This window comes from Mandrillus leucophaeus, unplaced genomic scaffold (assembly GCF_000951045.1).
Source record: "Mandrillus leucophaeus isolate KB7577 unplaced genomic scaffold, Mleu.le_1.0 Scaffold399, whole genome shotgun sequence".
Lineage (NCBI taxonomy): Eukaryota > Metazoa > Chordata > Mammalia > Primates > Cercopithecidae > Mandrillus > Mandrillus leucophaeus.
Genome location: NW_012104242.1, coordinates 1,275,778 through 1,296,681, shown reverse-complemented (window position 1 = coordinate 1,296,681; position 20,904 = coordinate 1,275,778). Strand labels below are relative to the sequence as shown.

The 20,904-nt window shown below is 51.1% G+C and overlaps 1 protein-coding gene across 1 annotated transcript in view; it reads left to right on the top strand.

Moving 5' to 3' along the window:
• Nucleotides 1-20,904, top strand: part of ADARB2 (adenosine deaminase, RNA-specific, B2 (non-functional)) — a 195,154-nt gene that overhangs the window by 142,113 nt on the left and 32,137 nt on the right. The window contains exon 7 of the mRNA XM_011991567.1: nucleotides 10,220-10,388. Coding sequence (XP_011846957.1) covers nucleotides 10,220-10,388 — 169 coding nt within the window. The remainder of the gene's footprint in view (nucleotides 1-10,219; nucleotides 10,389-20,904) is intronic.

Here is a 20,904-nt window from a genome sequence, read left to right as displayed (position 1 = left end):
GCGGGACAGAACACGCCCACGTGGTCCCCGCCTCTCTGTCCTCTCCGTCAGCAAAGGGCAGTGATGCTGTGAGTGCCAGGGTCGGAGGGCCAGGCATGGTCAGGGCGGGGCTCTCCCTTGATGCCACCCTTGACAACAGCATCTCCATGATAAAAGAAAAGGTGCTGCAGGGAAACTCCTCTCTTTCATTTTAATGATGAAATCCTATGGCTTAGTGCTATCTGCATATGTCACACACATATATGTATACACCACATACACCACATGCATACCACATATACCACCCATGTATACCACACACATACCACACACCACACACACCACACAATACACACACACCACATACACTACATGCATACCACATACACCACACACACAAACCACATACACCACACACACACCACATATACCATACATGTATACCACACATACCACACACATACTACACGATACACACATAGCACATTCACTACATGCATACCACATACACCACACACACATACCACATATACCACACATCCATACCACATATAGCACACACACCACACACACACCACATATACAACATGCATATCACATACACTATAAACCACATACACCACACACACATACCACATACACTACACACATACCATATATGCTACACATGCATACCACATACACTGCACATACACCACATATACCACACACATGCCACAAGCACCACAGGCATACCACACACACCACACACAGACCACATACACCATACACACATATCACATAAACCACACATGTATACCCCATATACCACACACATATCACACACACCACACACATACTACACAATACACACATACCACATACACTACATGCATAGCACACACACCACACACCATACCACATATACCACATGCATATCACATATACTACACACAAACCACATACAGCACACACACACCACATATATCACACACATACCACACACCACATACATGCCACACACCACATACCACAAACACTACACGCATATCATATACACTACATGCATATCACATACACTACACGCATACCACACATGCCACACATGCATACCACATACACTGCACACACACACCACATATACCACACACATGCCACAAGCACCACACGCATACTACACGCACCACACACAGACCACATACACCACACACATCACATATATCACACACATCACATACACCACACACACATGCCACATATACCACATGCATATCACATACACCACACACACATTCACATGCTCCCACATCCTTTCCAGAAGCAGTCCCAGGCAGATCTTTCAATGCAGGCAATGCATGTGGTGTGTGTGTGGTGTGTGTGGTGTGTGGTGTGTGTGTGGTGTGTGGTATGTGTGCGGTGTGTGTGATGTATGTGATATGTATATGATGAGGGGTCCAGTCCTGATAAGGGAGGAAACCTCTGGTAGACATACATGGACAGCACACCGCTATTAAGGCTTGACTTTGGCCTGACTCTCCTCCGGTGGAAGGCTACATGGTGTTTTAATTACCAAGGTAAGGAAAATTAAACGTTTTCATAGAGCCCTGCTGTGTTCCAGGCTTTGTCATGCAGCCTCCACCAGAGACAAGAAGGTGTGGGGAAAATGGTGTCTTTAATCCCACATGAGCTTAGCCTGATTCTCCAGTCTTCAGATGGGATGCTGGCCCAAAAACATTCCTCCTCCTTTCTGCGGATTTCCCTCCAGCCCCACTGCTTTCCCTTTGGGATGGCTGGGTAGGGTTCTCCGTAAGTGGATCCTCTGGGATGGCTGGATAGGGTTCTCCGTAAGTGGATCCTCTGGGATGGCTGGATAGGGTTCTCCGTAAGTGGATCCTCTGGGATGGCTGGATAGGGTTCTCTGTAAGTGGATCCTTTGGGATGGCTGGATAGGGTTCTCCGTAAGTGGATCCGCTGGGATGGCTGGATAGGGTTCTCTGTAAGTGGATTCTCTGGGATGGCTGGATAGGGTTCTCCGTAAGTGGATCCGCTGGGATGGCTGGATAGGGTTCTCCGTAAGTGGATCCTCTGGGATGGCTGGATAGGGTTCTCCGTAAGTGGATCCTCTGGGATGGCTGGATAGGGTTCTCCGTAAGTGGATCCTCTGGGATGGCTGGGTAGGGTTCTCTGTAAGTGGATTTAGGGTGGCATTTCCACACCCTTTGGAAATTAAATGGGAGAATCCCATCAAACTGGGAATGAAGAAAGGGAAGCCTCTTCAACATCAGGGACTTTTAAAGGAACGTCCTGCAGGAGGAAGAGAGAGGCAGGGGCGGCCTGAGCACCTGAGAAGTGAACACAGCCACAGAGGGAAGGGGGCCCAGTGTGGCCCCACGAGATCACACAGGGCACCCCTGCTACCAGGCCGACTCAGGAACAGAGAGACAGAAAACCACCAGGAGTGGCTTCATTTTCACTGGACATATTCAGCAAGCCAGAGCTACATGATACCAGCTCACCCGATAAAACTGTGAAATCTGGTACATTGCACAGCTACTGGGAATTCTGTGAAATCTGGTGCATTGGACAGCTACTGGAAATTATCTTTCCATTCTTCTTTAAAGGGTTGCCATCATAAAGACCCAGCTAGGAACCCTCAGACTCGAGAGGAAAAGTGCCGCCAAATGCTTGGGGTTGGCGCTAATTTGTCCAGCCTCTTCCTTGGCTAATGTGCTCCTGGTGGGAGTTGGGAGAGGGCTAAGTGAGAACAGCAGGAGCCTTGTCCACGCCTGAGACCCCGTGGTCTCCCCAGGGGACAGTTCTAGTCCATTGGGCCTCCCATGTCTCTGTACATCGATCACCAACTGCAGCCTCTCCAGCCAGCCCTCACTTCCAACTGCAGTGTCTGTGGTTTAGAAAAACAAATACATTCTCCGAGGCGCCCTGGAGTTCACTTCCAGACACAGATGTCTTTTATTTCATGGTGCTTTTAAGAAGTGGCAGGTGCTGGTAGGAGAAAAAATAAAGCATTTTTCTCACATTTTTGCAGCAGATATGCCAGGCAAAATGGAGAAACTCCTTCCTGTGCCGTGCTCTCCGCTGGGCTGGTACTGCTCCTCCGCTCTCCTATCTGGAGAGTGTGGAGAAGGTAGGCACTTGGCGAACTCTCCTGTAACAGGGATTCGTCTGCCAAAGTCACTCAGTAAAAGCAGGAGAACCCAAGTTCCTGCCGTTGTCTGCTTGGAAGGAGCCTTCAGAGAGCTGGCTCTGCAACCTTCAAACCTCCCAAGGAAGGCAGAGACCTTCAGGAACAACTCCTGCCATTTCCCCTGCAGAGACGCTTTAAGCTCCTTTACAATAAGGGGCAGGGGTCTCCAGGTTGCTAACTCAGGCGGTGTGTTTCTTTGTTACCCTTTAAAGAGGGCTGGAGCATGGATAAGGGGAGCAAGTGGCCTGGATTTTGCTGTGAGGGGCTCCTCCAGGGCTAGCCAAGGGCAATGTCGATAGTGACAAGCCCCCAAAGGAAACGCTGGCGGCAGGAGCTGGACACCTCCAGTTTGCACTGTTCCCAGAGGTCTGCAGCTGGCACTGCCTGCCTCCCATGGATTAACCTGCAGAAACCCAGCTGCACTGCCCCTCCAATTCAGAGGCCCACACTCCCAAAAGAAGCCCAAGGAACGAAACAAGCCCTAAGGGGCATGATGTTATTCTCACAAATGCAGAGGCCGCAGAGTGCAGAGAGCTGAGTCCCCTCCACTGAGACCTTTGATGGGGGCCAGAGGAGCCCATCTGAAACCGAAGGACGCTCTGGACTGAGGTCTCAGTCTTCTCAAGTGCTCTCTGCCTCTGGTGCCTTCTGGACCTGCCCTGTCTCCTCTCACCAGCACCATGCTTGGTCCTGGTCTCTTTAGCTCATCCCTTCCTCAATCTCCCATTTGGCCTGCATCAAGCTATTGTGCATCTCCACAGGGGCCACGCCTGCTAACCTCTCTCTCAACTGTGCCAGACTTCTCCTCTTTCTCACACATATATACCCACACATACACAAACACACACATACATAAGCACATGTGCACACAAAAACACATACATAAGTACATGTGCACATGCACACACATAAGCACATGTGCACAAACACACATACATAAGCACATGTGTGCACACACATACATAATCATATGTGTGCACACAAACACATGCATAAGTACATGTGCACACATGAACACACATGCATAAGCACATATGTGCACACATGCACATGTGCACACACACACGCACATGTGCACACAAACACATGTACTTAAGCACATCTGCACATACACAAACAGAGATACATAAGCACACGTGTGCACACACAAACACATAAGCACACGTGCACAAAACAAGCACACATACACAAGCATATGTGCGCACACAAGCACACGACAGGTATCTGATGCATCGGATCTATCAATAACCATGATGTGATTAAGTCAAAGAGAAGTTTGGTGCCCAAGATTGTTCCCCCTTCCTTTAAAAATGAAGGAACACAGAGTAGAGCATAAGAAAAAATTTCTGTAGATAGGTTTAAATAATCATTACAGTAAGTGTCATGTAACCAAAGGCGCAGGAGAGAAGCGGGTCTGACTTGGGGTTTCTAGGAGCACACTTCTGACTCTCCGGTGTCTGCTGAGCAGCTGCCTCCCAGCAGCAACCTGCTCCGACAGCTCAGCAGGACCAGGAGTTCCCCGAGCCCCAACCACCCGAGGCCCAGGCTCAGGGGCTCCAAGTCCTAGACACAACACCAGGGCCCTGGAGTTGCCATCAAACCCCACTTTCCTGGGATGCATGTGGCTCAAGAAATTCTAGATGTCCCCATTTTATTTTTCCCCTCAAAAACATTTGTCTAGAGAGATCATAAATTCCCCATTCCTGGGGGCCTTAGACGTGGTATCAATGCCGGCTGGTCTCAGGTATTGTGGGAGCTGTGTCGCCTGCCAGCTTTGGAAGACATTCAAGTTTGTTGTTTCCAGCCCTGGCTTATCTTTCAGGGTTCTGGGCCAGTGTTTACCAGTGCAGCTCGCCCCATGCACTCTGGCTGAGTTTCTGATGCATTCGGGGCAGAGAGGCATCCAAGACTGTAGTTTTCTGAGCACAGGTCGGGTTTTGAGCCACCGGGTTTGAACTCCTTAAATCACCTCCTCAGACTGGGAACATTTGTTTCCTTGCTGGCTTCGTAGAAAGGGCTTGGCGGCGTGGACAGCCTGGTAGCCTGTCTGTCTGCAGAGGCCAGGCAGAGCTTATGGCCGGACTCCCCGCTCTGTGGTGTCACCGGCAAGAAGGAAAAGTGTTTGTGGTGTCACATGCGATCGAGGGGACAGGTGCTTTTGTGACAGAAACCACGAACTCAGTCTTCAATGTCATGCGACCCAGGGCTACTCTATTCATCTCAGGTGACTCAAAACTGCTACATCTGTGGCTTCTTGGACCTAGAAGGGCCAGGTCAGTTAAGGTAGGGACAAGTGCCTGAAAGACATTTATTCCCACAGCCAGGAGAACATGCTGTGTGTGTCTATGTTAGAGTCAGGGTTCTGATGACTGCTGTCAGTGCAGACTCACAGAGGGCAACGGGTCCCTTAGTGGCTCTGGGAGGCCTGGGATAGAACTCAGACCTGAAAGAGCACAGATGGAACAGAAGATGAGGATCTTAGTACTTCACTGTGGATGAGCAGCTCCTCTCCTCCCAACCCACCAATGACCTGCCTGCAAATTCTTCTTTCTTGGCATGGTTTTTAAATAACCTGGTAAACTCAGTTCTTACGGCCATTTTCTGAGAACTTAGCAGCTTAAATTCTCCAGTCTATGTCCAGAAAATGCCAAGAAAATTAGATTATGTCATATATTTACCTACAAGTTCATGCTAAGAGCCTAGTATGTTTGTTCTAAGCCAATTCCATTCAACGATTAGAAAGGTAGTTCAAGAGATTTAATCAAAATCCCATAGGAAGTCAGGGAATATAAAATACAGTTCCTTAAATTCCTGTCTTCAGATTTTCCTATTGAGTTACAGAAATATGCAAAATATGATAATATCCGTGCATTGTAGGATAATGAATTTTAATGGCCTTATAATCCAGCATCATCACTATCATCATCATCATCAATCAAGTAAAGCAAAGTGTACCCACATGGCCACATGGTAACTACTGTGGATATTATTTTTATTACAATGAACACCGGGTTGCTTCACAGGTAGACTTTCTAGGATATGCCTTTTGAAGACAGTTTGAAAATCTAAAATTTATTGGTGTTTAAAAATATTTTCTTCTTTTCTCATGCCTGTGGTTTGTTTCATTTTTGGTGCTCTCTCTCCCCCTTGCGATTGTAGCAACCATGCATCACATTTTAGATAAATCTTTAGCTCCCCAGAGGACAAGCTTCATGTTGTTTGTCTCCAACTCCTTTTGATTCTCCCCTAAAAATAAAATATTCACTGGAACAATTTTCTAAAGCACATCCTCATTTAGAAATGAGGATCTAAAAACTATCCTTATTTACCTTGATATTGACCTCAAAAGATAAGCATTTTATCTAGGGTTTTATATAGGTTAATAAACACCGTAATGAAGAGTCTGATGACTTGGACTGTCAGAATTGGACCAGAATGTTTGAATGTATTTGGGAGCATCTATGTAGACACAGCAGTCAGGAGTTTGAGGTTCTATGCTTTCACTGTCTCGGGCACACTCTAAATCCACTACAGATCATTTAGGGCCAGCTCCCTGCAATTGCTGGTTGGATTCGCATTTTGTTCAGCCTTAAGTGGCATCTTCAACTCCTTCCCACCTCTCACAATTAGCCAGCAAAGAGCCAGAGGAAATGGGCTCTGCAGGATCACCGACATTCAGGTCACCCTAGGGCTGCTCACTTATCAGGGAGCCTGTGGAGAAGGCAGCCCAAGACTGAACACCTCCAAAGATAAACACTCAGGAGCATCTCATGCACCTGGCTCTTCAGGCAAAATTAGTCTAACCTGAAAGCTTTCGGTTAACTCCTAGGAACTAGTTGTTAATTAAAGCCGGGCCTCCCTGTTGTCATGGCATTAACAAGCTATCAAGTCTACTTCATGGAAAGTTAGTTGTGCAGTAGCAACTGGTAAGAATTTAGAAAAGTCTTACAATATAATAGGCAACTTTCAAGATCTCGAAAAAGACCACAATGGTTGAAACATTGGGAGAATATAAGGATACTATAATTAACAGAAATGGAGGGACAGCAACAACCACATTCCCTGAGAAAATATCCCCCAAATGGAAGAGTAAAGTCCCTAATATTGTGATAATGTTGTGGAAACTGTTAAGTGTGATGGCTCCTCCATGCTTTCAATGTTGCCTTCCACAGAAAGTTGATGTTCATAAAGAACCAAGTGTTTTGAGTCATACAAACTATTTTATGTTCAATTTATCATCACCACCACCATCATCACCATCATCACCATCACCCTCATCATCACCATCATCACCACCACCATCATCACCACCACCATCACCATCATCACCATCACCATCATCACCACAATCATCACCATCACCACCACCATCAGCACCATCACCATCATCACCATCATCACCACAATCATCACCATCATCACCATCACCATCATCACCACAATCATCACCATCACCACCACCATCATCACCATCACCCTCACCACCACCACCACCATCATCATCACCCTCATCATCACCACCGTCATCACCATCACCCTCATTACTATCATCAACATCGTCATCGCCATCATCTTCACCCTCATCATCATCACCTTCATTATCACCATCTCCATCTCCATCACCATCATCACCACCATCACCATCATCACCACCACCATCACCATCATCACCACCACCATCATTACCATCACCATCATCATCACCATTGTCATCATTATCTTCACCATCATCACCATCACCAACATCACCATCATATCACCATCTCCACACCACCATCATCTTCACCATCACCATCACCTCCATTATCACCATCACCATCACCACCATCATTATCATCACCATCACCTTTAAAGCTGCAAAGAAGAGATTTGTGCTTTATCTGGGGAAGGGCTGGGCATTTATTTGTTGTGCCTGCCCAGGCTCAATACCTCTCCTTGGCTCTTTTTTCCATGAATGACTCAAAGACGGGTCCAAATTTTATCTCATCAAGTATCTAGTTGGTTACAAAGTGAAAAGCCATCTGAAGCCTCTCAAAAGGTCTTTTCTCCAAAGAATGTAGTGATCTTTCTTCCCAATGCATAGCGTTAGGTACTATGAATGTATAGTGAAATAATGTCAGCTCTTAGAGACAATTAGAAAAGACACTGGAAATTACTTGGGATCTGTAGGAGAAAGTTCCTATATAAACCCAAGCATTAGTTACCATTCAGCACTGTATTAGTCCATTCTCACATTGCTCTAGAGAAACACCTGAGACTGGGTAATTTATAAAGAAAAGAGGTTTAATTGGCTCAAGGTTCCACAGGCTGTACAGGAAGCATGGCTTCTGCCTGGCTTCTGGGGAGGCCTCAGGAAGCTCACAATCATGGTGAAAGGTGACATGGCCAGAGTAGGAGCGAGAGAGAGCCGGAGGGGAGATGCCACACACTTTTAAATGACCAGATCTCATGAGAACCATTCACTGCCACGAGGACAGCACCAAGGGGACGGTACTAAACCGGTCATGAGAAATCCGCCCCATGATCCAATCGTCTCCCACCAAGTTCCGCCTCTGACACTGGGGATTACATGTCAATATGGATTTCGGCGGGGACACAGATCCCAGCCATATCAAGCACTGTCACTGGGGAAAGTGAGGGGGAAATTCCATTTCCACAGCTTCTGAAACTTCAATAGGAACTTTCTAAAGAAAGTATTTAATATTCACTTATGTCATCATACGTATATAAATGATAGAATCACTATACTATTTTATATATAATTCAAATGCAAAGCAGTAGGTCATTTCCATATTACAATACAATCCAGATTTAACGTACAAAATTTTGGCTGGGTTCAGTGGCTCGGGCCTGTAAGCACAGCACTTTGGGAGGCTGAGGCAGGCGGATCATGAGGTCAGGAGTTCGAGACCAGCCTGGCCAACATGGTGAAACCCCGTCTCTACTGAAAATACAAAAATTAGCCGGGCGTGGTGGCACATGCCTGTAGTCCCAGCTACTCAGGAGGCTGAGGCAGGAGAATCTCTTGAACCCTAGGAGGTGGAGGTTGCAGTGAGCCGAGGTTGCGCCACTGCACTCCAGCCTGGGTAACAGAGTGAGACTCCATCTCAAACAAAACAAAACAAAAACATACAAAATTTTTTCAAAAAAAGAAAAATATAAATTTAAGCTTCCTCTTGCTCATGCTAGTTCTCCAAGTAATTATGGGGAATGTGATATGGGGGGGCGGTGGGTGTCAAGGGGACCCTGGAAAGGAGAACACAGAACACCTGAGGGACCCACGGAGACCCACCAGAGGCTCCGTCACTTCTGGGCCTCATGGAACTCCTACCCATGGAGACCCTTGGTAATTAGAGGACACAGTGAGAGCGGAGGTGCCCAGGCGACCCCAGCACCTTCACAGGAGCCACCTCGCTGACTCCTCCCAGCCTGGACAGCAAGCACTGCTCTACCCCTGTCGTTAGAGGAAGTCACTGGGTCACAGTGACTTTGAGACACGTTCCCAGGGTTACACAGCCAGCTTACCATGGAGCCGGGATTGACACCTGGACCAGGGCAAGAGCTGAGTCCCACTCACCGCCTGCTTCTGCACAGCCCTCCAGCTAAGCATAAATAGTTACATTTTTAATGGCTGAAAAGTGAGAAAAATGATATTTCACGACACCTGAAAACGACACATCCAACTGCGTATTCAAGTCCACGAAGGAAAATGAAGCATTGAGGACGCAGTGGTCCCTCACTAGCCTGAGCACGGTCCAGGCCGTGGCTGCGTTTACGCAGCAGAGGCAGGTGTTGGTGAAAAGAGAGTCTGGCTCATGAAGCCTGGGTTTTTACTCCCTGACCCTTGACTGGGAAGTTGGCCCAGCCCAGGCGGGATGGTGTGTCTCTGGAGCCCACCCCCACACAGCGCTAACTTGTGACGCCCCTTCCTCGTGCCAAATGCCTGGCCATGGTGAGGGGCCCTTGGACCTCTGTTGCAGTCCTTCCTCCTCTCCCACCTCCCAAAACCAAGGCGGCTTCCCTCTTCTCACCCCTCCCCGTCCTCTTCTCTCCTAGTGCACAGCAGCAAACACCTCGTCAGGAAGTTCCGCGGGCACCTGCGCACCAAGATCGAGTCCGGGGAAGGGACAGTCCCCGTGCGTGGCCCCAGTGCAGTGCAGACCTGGGACGGCGTCCTGCTGGGGGAGCAGCTGGTCACCATGTCCTGCACGGACAAGATTGCCAGGTAAGGCCCATAGCTTCCTCTTGTGGACGTTGGCTGCGGCCAGTGGGGGAGCGCCAAGCCCCAGGCTCCCTGCGTACCACTTCTGGTGAGGTCAGAGATGTTGGGCACATGAGGTCAGGGCCCTGTGCCTGAGTCGTGGAACTCCACAGCCATTCCGCGTGTTCAGTCCCACACCCTGAGGCCAAGGCACCCCGAGTCCCCGAGTGAGCAAGGCCCGGCCACCCCAGACTGCCGCTGCATGGGGCAAACACAGCCTGGCCTGAGGCTGCCGGCCATTCGGGGTGGCCATAGGCTAATGAGAAGCCAGGGCCTCCCCTGCCCGCTGCGCTTTCCACCAAAACCTGACAAAATCATCCAGGGACAGCCACAGGCCTTGAGGTCAGCTGCTGGAACACCTCCCCCCACCACCCAGAGAGGTTGTCTTCTTGGAAGGAGTTTTCAGAGCCTCCGTGTGGAGGTCTCCGGATGAGGTGCCTCCGCTGAGCTCTGTGCAGAGCAGCAGGAAGGTGCAGAATGGGCACCCGCCTCCCTCCCAGCACCTCCAGTCGCTGCCACGCCCCGAGCTCCTCCCTGAACCTTGGTCTGACGCGTTGAGACCTCCCCCTACCTCGGCCTGATGCCTCGAGACCTCCTTGACCTTGGTCTGATGCCCTGAGACCTCCCCCACATTGGCCTGATGCCCCGAGAGTGCCATCCCCACTGCAGGACATTTCTGTAACTTTGGTTTGGAAAATAAGGGTCACAGGTGTGGGGATAGCATGAGTTTCCCTAAAGAGCCATGAACTCCCCGCAAGCCTGATTTAAAAAAAAAAAACTAATAACAACGTGGTCACAGGAAGTCTGGGTTGAGTGACCCAGAACGCCCCTGGACACTCTGGTCGTCCTGTTCCTCTGTCATCTGCAGCTGGAGTGGAAACAGCGCACTTGGCGCAAATGTGGTCTCTGGGCACCACCCCCAACTCCCAACGAGGCTGTGGCTCTGAGACCCTCTGTAAGGACGTTTTGTGGTGGAGCCAGGCAGGGGATGCAAAGGTTGGTCCCCAGGATGTGCAGGAAGGAGGCTGAGTGGGGAGGGGCAGGAAGTCCAAGGCCCGAGGAGGACCCAGCGCATCACCCCTAGGCTTGCATGGAGGCTCTTGTGCCCACGGGGTCCTGGGCTCTCGACTGCCACAGCAGGACCTGGGGAGAGAAGGGAGAGGGAGGGCCCAGCCAGCCCCCATAAAATCCTAATCAAAACGCAGCCACCCCGAACAGACAGACGCCCCATTGGGGTGGGCTGTGTCTCCAGTGCCTGCATGGGACGGGCACCTGCCATGTGCCCAACAGATAGTAGGACGACTATTTACCCATCCTAACCCCGAGCGCTGGGCCCTGGCCTGTCCACAAAACCCAAGGGGCTGGAGGTCAAGGGGGTGACATCAGGGGACACAGAGCCCAGGAGGGAAGGGGAGACCCCCGCTGCACCTGCCTCCGCCTCACCTGCCCCAGCCCCTACCGTCCCCTACAGCTCTGCTCCCCAGGATCCACACAGACTGGCTTCTGGGGCCCAGGCAGATGAAACCCCAGTCCTGACAGCAGTGGTTCCGCCTTCTCATGGAAATGGTAGGAGAGCTGGGGAAAATGGTGCCCTTTCCTTCCCAGCTCTGGGCACTCCTGGCTGGGGAGCCGCAGGGTCGGCCTAATGACAGCAGACCAAAGCCGGTCGTGGTTTCTGCATCATAGGGAACAGCCCATTGTCAACAAATAGCTCATTTTTCAGAAGCAAATGTCTTCCTCCTTTGTAATATTTTCATCTATTCATGACGGAGAAAAAGCAATAATTTTCACCTCAACTGAAATTCTCTTGGTGCCCTAAGATAGCATTGGGTTTCTAAATTTACTCTCTGGTGCCCCAGAAAAATGAAGTAAATTAGCATCTACAGAATTGAAACCTGGCTGTCCTGGGATCTTCAACATCCATAGACGGTGGGCTAAACACAGGTGCAAACCCACGCGACGCTGGACACAGGTACAAACCCACACGACGCCAGGAGGTCCGGTCACAGGTGCAAACCCACATGATGCCAGCAGGTCTGGGCACAGGTGCAAACCCACGCGAAGCTGGACGCAGGTGCAAACCCATGTGACACCGGCAGGTCCAGGCACAGGTGCAAACCCACGCGACGCTGGACACAGGTGCAAACCCACGCAATGCCAGCAGGTCCAGACACAGGTGCAAACCCACGCGACGCTGGACACAGATGCAAACCCACATGACGCCAGCAGGTCCGGGCACAGGTGCAAACCCATGTGATGCCGGAAAGTCCGGGCACAGGTGCAAACCCACGCGATGCTAGACACGGGTGCAAACCCACGCGACGCGGGCAGGTCTGGGTACAGGTGCAAACCCACGCGATGCTGGACACGGGTGCAAACCCACGCGGCCCTGGCAGGTCCGGGCACAGGTGCAAACCCACGCGACGCTGGACGCAGGTGCAAACCCACGCAACACCAGCAGGTCCAGACACAGGTGCAAGCCCATGCGATGCTGGACACAGGTGCAAACCCACGTGATGCTGGCAGGTCCGGGCATGGGTACAAACCCACGCGACGCTGGACACAGGTGCAAACCCACGTGACGCCAGCAGGTCTGGGTACAGGTGCAAACCCACGCGACGCTGGACATGGGTGCAAACCCACGCGATGCCAGCAGGTCCGGACATGGGTGCAAACCCACACGACGCCAGCAGGTCCGGGCACTCAGTGGCCACTCAAGGGGCAGGGTTTTCTCTCTGTAACAAAATCTCCTTGAAAAACAAAGGTCCACACTGCTTCCCGGCCAGGGGTTTTCAGTGACTGGGAATTTGGGGCGATTCTAGACTCCTTCTGAAAAGAGAATAAAAGTTTGTGGAAATTGTCACGCCCATGGCTCTGGGTGGCTGGAGTGAGAACTCCTGAATTTGTCCAGGAATTAATCCTAAGCGCCTGCCGGGTTAGAACAGAGTTGTGTCCTCTCTCTCCATTCACAAGTGCTTCACTCCCGAGTCTGGTGACAGGACAGGGGTGTAGTAGACAGAGGGGTGCCCGGGTGTGGGGGCACAGGCAGAGCTTGAAATGCCCCCAGCCACTGGCCGAGGCCCCTCGACGCCCAGCCCACCTTCTGGTTCTGTCCCTGGTTCTCACCTGTCTTAGACTTAGCTTCCCCTTGTCCCCATCATCTCTTCTCCCTCCTTCTCTTGCTCTCGGCCTCTGTCTCTGCCTCTGTCTCTATGTCTCTCCCTCTGTCTCTCTGTCTCTTGCTTTGTCTCTTCATCTCTGTCCTTGTCTGTCTGTCTCTGTCTCTCTCTGTGCCCGTCTCTGTCTCTCTCTCCTTATCTTTGTCTTTTTATCTCTGTCCTCATCTCTCTGTTTCTGTCACTCTTTCTCTCTCTCTCTCTGTCTCTGTCTCTCCCTCTCCATCTCATCCTCCTCCCTGGCTGTGCGTATCCCATCTCTTCATCTCTGCTCCACTCACCCTCCCTCACTGATGAGCTCCCTGAGCTGCTCCTTCTGCCTGCCTCCCTCTTCCCCAACGCCTTTCCCTTCTCAGCTCCTGCCGCCACGCTGCTCCCTGCATGGAGCCTGCAGGCATTCGGTTCCAGGTACTGTCTGCTTCTGCATCTGAGTTCTGACCTCCAAGGGCTCACCGGTGCTGCTCGGCTGCAGGGTACCTGCCACGGTGGGGTGTACTCAGTGCTGCTCGGCTGCAGGGTACCTGCCACGGTGGGGTGTACTCAGGGCTGCTTGGCTGCAGGGTACCTGCCATGGTGGGGTGTACTCAGGGCTGCTTGGCTGCAGGGTACCTGCCATGGTGGGGTGTACTCAGGGTCGCTTGGCTGCAGTGTGCCTGCCATGGTGAGGTGCACTCAGTGGCCCTCGGTGGTCCTCGGGAGCCCTCGGTCAACAGCCCTTTTTGGTGAGCAGGAGGCGTAGGAGGGGAAACAGTGGTCCTGACGATGACAGAAGTGGTGCCACCACTCGGAGCCTCTGCTCTGGGCCAGGCACAAGCAGTGGCCTGGGGACACAGCCTTTGGCAAGAAGGTACTTGTGTATCTGCCAAAATCAGACCTAAGCATAGACCAGGATGTCCGTGCTAAGGCAGGAGCTGTTTCAGAATTGCGCCGCACTTGCCGTTTCTGAGCGGAAGCATATGTTATGCTAATGATTCCAGACCATAAGCATCTGGGCCGTGCATTATTTGTACAGAGAGACCATCTGATAACGTATGTGTTCATCTGCTTTCTATCCTGTACAAAAACAAAAATTAAACCTAGGGCTTAAATAACATTCAACATAAAAGATCCTTCATACACAAATACGGATGAAATATTCTAAGTCAGGGAGTTCATGATGGCCAGGGCTCTGTGGAGAGTGGAGTCTGAGGACACGGAGGTGGAAGTCGCCGTCTGTGAAGCTGGGGGAGGACACACGTGGCCGTGGAAATGACCTCACACGAGGCACTGTGCCCGGCGCTGGGTGCACAGGAGCCAGCCTCGTCCTGAGGGCCATGATGAGATGTGCAGGCAGTTTTGAAAGTTGGTTGTCAAATAAGTCATTATTAAAAACTAAATTACATAAACTTAGAACTAAATAAGTTATAGTAAAACAAAGGTAATAAGTACTCAAAACCCACCACTCCAAATTATTTTACTGTTATTTGTGGTCTTGAAATTATTTACACCTCTTGTATCTGTGTGGTAGAAATACCACAAAATCATGCTGTTTTCCAAACCCCTTCATCGCTGCCCAAACCTGCTCAGTGACCTCACGCTGGGGCCTTGAAATCGGCCACAGTGATGGTGCTTACACCATGGAAATTGGAAAGCTACACACACATCCTGGTTTCTTTCTTTCGAGAGTTGATTGTTAGCAGCATACTATGGTCTCATCCAGAAATAACATATTTGAGGCTGCTAGAAGTCCGCTGTCTGAACCCGAGAGGCCCTCACCCTCCTTAGAATCAATCCTTCCCCCCAAACTCTAAGCTTCTGGCAGGCAGGGACCTTGTCTCATTCCACGTCATGCATTCAGTGTCTGGCACGGTGGGTGCGGGCACATAGCAGGCATACATAGATCGATAGATGACAGACAGATAGATGGATAGAGATGACAGATACATGATACAGCACATAGCAGGCATAATAGATTGATAGATGACAGACAGATAGATGGATAGAGATGACAGATACATGATACGGCACATAGCAGGCATACGTAGATTGATAGATGACAGACAGATAGATGGATAGAGATGACAGACAGATGATATGGCACATAGCAAGCATACATAGATCGATAGATGACAGATAGATGGATAGAAATGATAGATAGATGATACAGCACATAGCAGGCATATATAGATTGATAGATGACAGATAGATGATATGGCACATGGCAGGCATACATAGATCGATAGATGACAGATAGATGGATAGAGATGACAGATAGATGATACATAGATTATAGATTAGATGATAGACAACTAATAGGTGATAGATGATAGGTAGATAGATGATAGATGATAGACAGAAGATAGATTATAGATTAGATGATTGATTGATGATAGAAGACAGATGATAGAGAGATAGGAGGGAGGGAGGGAGGAAGGGAGAAGGGAGCAAGGGGAAGCTGAGCCACAGCAGGAGGGGACAAGGGCTTTGAACCCCTCACAGCACCATTGGTAACACCTTGATGGGCTGGCAGGGAGAGTGCCTGGAGCCTCCCTGGCACAGGCTGGCAAGTGCAGCCTCCACGTTGCCCTGGTGCTGGCTGCAGCAGTCTTCAAGCGCCAGCTGACTTGGCTATGACGGCTCCACTGAGACCCACCCGGAGGAGACGTCTACACCATGGGGAGGCCCCAGCGCAGGAAGGGGCTGCTTCCAACCGTCCCAGCCTGTCCGTCCACCTGAGGCCTGCCAGGCTTCCTTACACCCCCGCGAGGCACAAAGTGCTCCACGCAGTCAGCGTCCAGAAACGGCTCACTGCGCTCGTGAATGAAGGAAACCTGCTCTTTTGTCCGAATGGCCACGATGTGAAATAGGAATTGCTGTGGCGTGATTGACACCGCCCTGGGACCTGGAAGTTGAAAGGACTGCAGGCCTCTGATGCGCCAGGCAGACGACTGTACGGCGGTGAAGCATGCATCTTCTGCTCAGTCACTGACTTCGGCCAGGGCTCCAAAGGTACGTGTGCTGCTCATACATTTTAGGGATATGCTGAAACCAGTGAAACCTACGGATTTTCTCTCCTCAAGAGCACGAGTCTCATCCCACACGAGGCCAGGAACCCATGGTCATATTTGCTTCGTCATTTAGAAATTTCTCTGCGAATAGATGCAGTTCTGTTTGGGCAGCCATGAGATAAATGTCTGGCTGGCTTTTGATCTCCAACTTTGTGCGACTTTCATGTATTAAAATAAGAATAAATGGATAGAATTGTATATATCATTAAGGTACAGAAAGTGCGTCCGCCAGACAAATTGGTCACTCTCTTTGCAATTTCCCTTTGATATCAATGAAAAATGATCTTTTGTATCAAAATATCTAAACAACACAGCTACATTACTTCCCACCTGCAGATCAAAAGGCATGCACAGACATCACCTGTCAGATCAATAATACCTGTAATAATATTCCTGGGTGGCAGCAGACCTTCTTCTGGGTACAGAATTCCATGAATAATAATAGATTTCACTTCACAATGTCCGTGGTAAGAGCGGTTTACAGCAAAATATGAAAGTGTGTGATAGAAACCTTGAAATTTTTACAGTGGCTTAAAATGAGCCATAAAACATTGTGGAGAAAACTTTTTTCACATTTCCTTACACATCATCTGATGTCCCCTCCGTCCTCTGTGTGGGCTTCTGGCCTCCTGCAGCCACAGTCGTTCAGTGCACCAGGGTACGGGAGAGCACTCGAGTTGGGGAAGGGTATGGATGTGGGTGTGGGTGACAGCGTGGTGTGGGTGTAGGTGATGGTGTGGGTGAGGCTGTAGGTGTGGGTGTGGGTGACAGTGTGGGTGTGGGTGTGGGTGACAGTGTGGGTGTGGGCATGGGTGTGGGTGATGATGTGGGTGTGGGTGACAGTGTGGGTGTGGGCCAGGCTGTAGGTGTGGGCATAGCTGACGGTGTAGGTGTGGGCATAGCTGACGGTGTAGGTGTGGGGCATGAGTGTGGGTGATGGTGTGGGTGTGGATGTGGGGTGTGGGTGATGGTGTGGGTGTGGATGTGGGCATGGGTGACGGTGTAGGTGTGGGTGATGGTGTGGGTGTGGATATGGGTGTGGATGATGGTGTGGGTGTGGGTGATGGTGTGGATGATGGTGTGGGTGTGGGTGATGGTGTGGGTGTGGACCAGGCTGTAGGTGTGGGCATGGGTGACGGTGTAGGTGTGGGCATGAGTGTGGGTGATGGTGTGGGTGTGGATGTGGGTGTGGGTGATGTAGGTGTGGGCATGGGTGTGGGTGCTGCTGTGGGTGACAGTGATGGTGCAGCCGTCCCCACCCCTAAGGGCCGAGGCAGGTCACCCTGTGCTGATGGGGTTGTGATTCTTTCTCAGGCGCCCTCAGCGTTGCTCTGGGGATCACTGAACGAGTCTTTTGTCTCCATCCTGCATGCCTCCCACGATGCACACCTCATGTTCTCTGCCGCTCAGAAGGATCTGTGGGTGTTGGCAGGCCACACGCCCCTCGCTGCATCTGAAATCCACTGTGGTCTCTGGGAACCCACAACTGAGCCACAGGAGGATACTCTGAGCCTGTTTGCTGGGCAGAACCCCCACTCCCCCTGCCTTGGTACCCTGACACCACCGATCACTCATCAGGCTCCGGGCGCCCCAGCAGAGAAAGCTGTAGACCAAGCCCCTGCTCAGAAGCCCCTCTTCCTGGGCCAAGGGCCTGTGACCATCTTGTCTCCCATGACAAATCAGGTCCTCCCTGTGGCACTTAGAACTGTGTCGTCACATCTCAGGGGCTCCACAGACACCACTGACTCGGTGATTACATAACCACTTAGAGCCCAAGGGTGCTGCCTGGTCGCTAAGACCAGCCCCGAGCAAATGGCCTGATGTGCAGCCGGGCCCACTGGGGGTCCAGGCCATGAGAGGATGCTCTAGAGTCCCAGGTCCCTGAGGCATCTCAGTCTGCCCAGGGCCTCGTGCTGATGCAAAAAGGCTGGGGAAGCAGGAAGGGGAGAGGATGGGAGGCAGGGACAGAGCCCAGTACGGGGCCCAGCTGCCTGCACCTGAGTGCAGGGGCCAGGGACAGACGCATCCAAGTGTCCTTGGCCTCCTCTGTGACCTCAGGGGCAGTGGGTGCTTGGAGGACAGGGACCCTGGGGGGTGGCACCAGCCACACACTCCCAGGGGAAGCACGACCTGGCAGATGCCTTTCAGACTCTGGCCTCCAGAACTGGGGAACATCCCTGTTTCGGGCCATCCCACAGCAGCCCTGGGGGGCCGGCACTGGCAGGCGAGAGAAATCACCCATTCAGTCTTCAGGAAATCAGAGAACAGATACAGTCACAGTAAACTCGATTCCTAAAATCCTACCACCACCATAGCCCTGGGAAGACGGGTGGAACTGCAGAAAGTGGGTGGTTTTCCAGGTCAATGAGAACTGACCCGCAAAGCCACAAGTGAAGGTTGAGGAGCGCCCTGGAGACCAAACCCTGCCCCTGTGTGGGACGAGGCCGGACGCCGCAGGCCCAACAGTCCCGTCCTGAAGGCCTGTGGACGCGGCCTGTTTTTCCAGCTCTGTGGAGCCAGGCTACGCTCTCACTAACAGCCAGACCCCAGGCTCCTGAAAGAACGGGGAAAACCGCAGAGGTGCTTTTAGCTTTTGTCTCTAAGAATCAAACGTTGAGTGGCATATAAAAAATCTAAATCTCCTGGAACTAATGTTCCTTCAGATATGGTTTCTAATTTTAAGTACCTGAGCTTGATTATTGATCACAATGTGTCTTTAAATGAGCAGATTAAAACTTTCTCCATGAAAATGAACCGTAAGAAATTACAGCTGCTCTCTGGGGAATATGGCACTGGCTGATTTCTAAATCTGAAATTTAGCCTGTGCAGAGCTCCGTCTCCCCCCACCTAGAGATCGGCGGCTCAATGTTCCCTCAGCAAGAGCTTCTCGTGCCTCCTCTTGGCCACCCGGCCCGCCTGGGAACAATTCTGACGCCTTCCTCCATGATTTGTTGACTCCACTGAGGTCAAATGAGTGTTGTTCATTGTTCTAATCTCAGAGTGCAGGTCCTTCCTAACAGAACTGCTTTTAAACACCGAACCCAAAGTTCCCCCAGTCTGGTTTAAAAATATTTTCACTCCTTTTAAAATATACATTGTATAGATTGAGATGAAGTCTCACTCTTGTCACCCAGGCTGGAATGCAATGGCACGATCCTGGCTCACTGCAGCCTCTGCCTCCCAGGTTCAAGCGATTCTCTGTCTCAGCTTCCCAAGTAGCTGGGATTACAGGCACCACCACCACTCCTGGCTAATTTTTGTATTTTTAATAGAGACAGGGTTTCGCCATGTTGGCCAGGCTGGTCTCAAACTCCTGACCTCAAGTGATCCACCCGCCTCAGCTTCCCAAAGTGCTGGGATTACAGGGGTGAGCCACCGCACCCGGCCTTAAGTGACATTTTATAACACCTCTAGTGAGGAAAGAAGCAGTGATCAATTCGCTAACAGTTATCAAACACAAAAAGTAATAATGGAAGAATCCGCAGCCCCGCTGCCGCGGCAGCTCCGCCCTCCTGCACCAGCACCACCGACCTCCACGGCTCCACCCTCCTGCACCAGCACCACCGACCTCGGCCATGGCTCCCGAGACCAGAGCCCAGTTCCTGGGGGGACCCTGCCCAGATGCTGTGGAGACGGCAGAGGGTGACAAGCCCAGCATCTGCAAGGTAAGAACTGGAACTCCAGTCAGGGGACGAGAGAAAACACGAGCCGGGCTGAGTGGGGACCTGGGACGCTCGGCAATGACCCAGACAGCGTGGACGCTGCCAACCCAACACAGAGACGCAGAGACGGAGGCAAAGGGCTGAGGCCCGAGTCACAAGGCGTCATCTCATGGCCGCCGTCTTCACAGAAGGAACCGAAGGTCCCCGGGCTGAGTGAAAAGTGTCCTCTGTGCCCAGAACCAAGAGGCCCCACCGCAGGACTCTCAGACCGCACAGGCCCAAAGAGGAGACGCCACATATCCCAGAAACCGTCCTCCCAGTGGGAAAGCGTGGCCCCCGCACAGGTGGCCGAGGTGAGGAGGAATCGTCAGGACCCGGGAATGGAGAGACGTGCTTGGGGATCATCCTCTTCGCTCTCGTGCTGAGGAATTTTACGTTTTACCAGCGTGTTGCAGGTAGACTTGGCCGGAGAAGTTGTATCAAGAAAAAGTGTGTTTTTCAGATAGGTTTTTAAGGAGAGAAGTGAGACGTGTGGCCTGGAAGTAATTTACTGAAAATAATTCGAAGCGGCTGAATATCCCACCCACCCCACCTG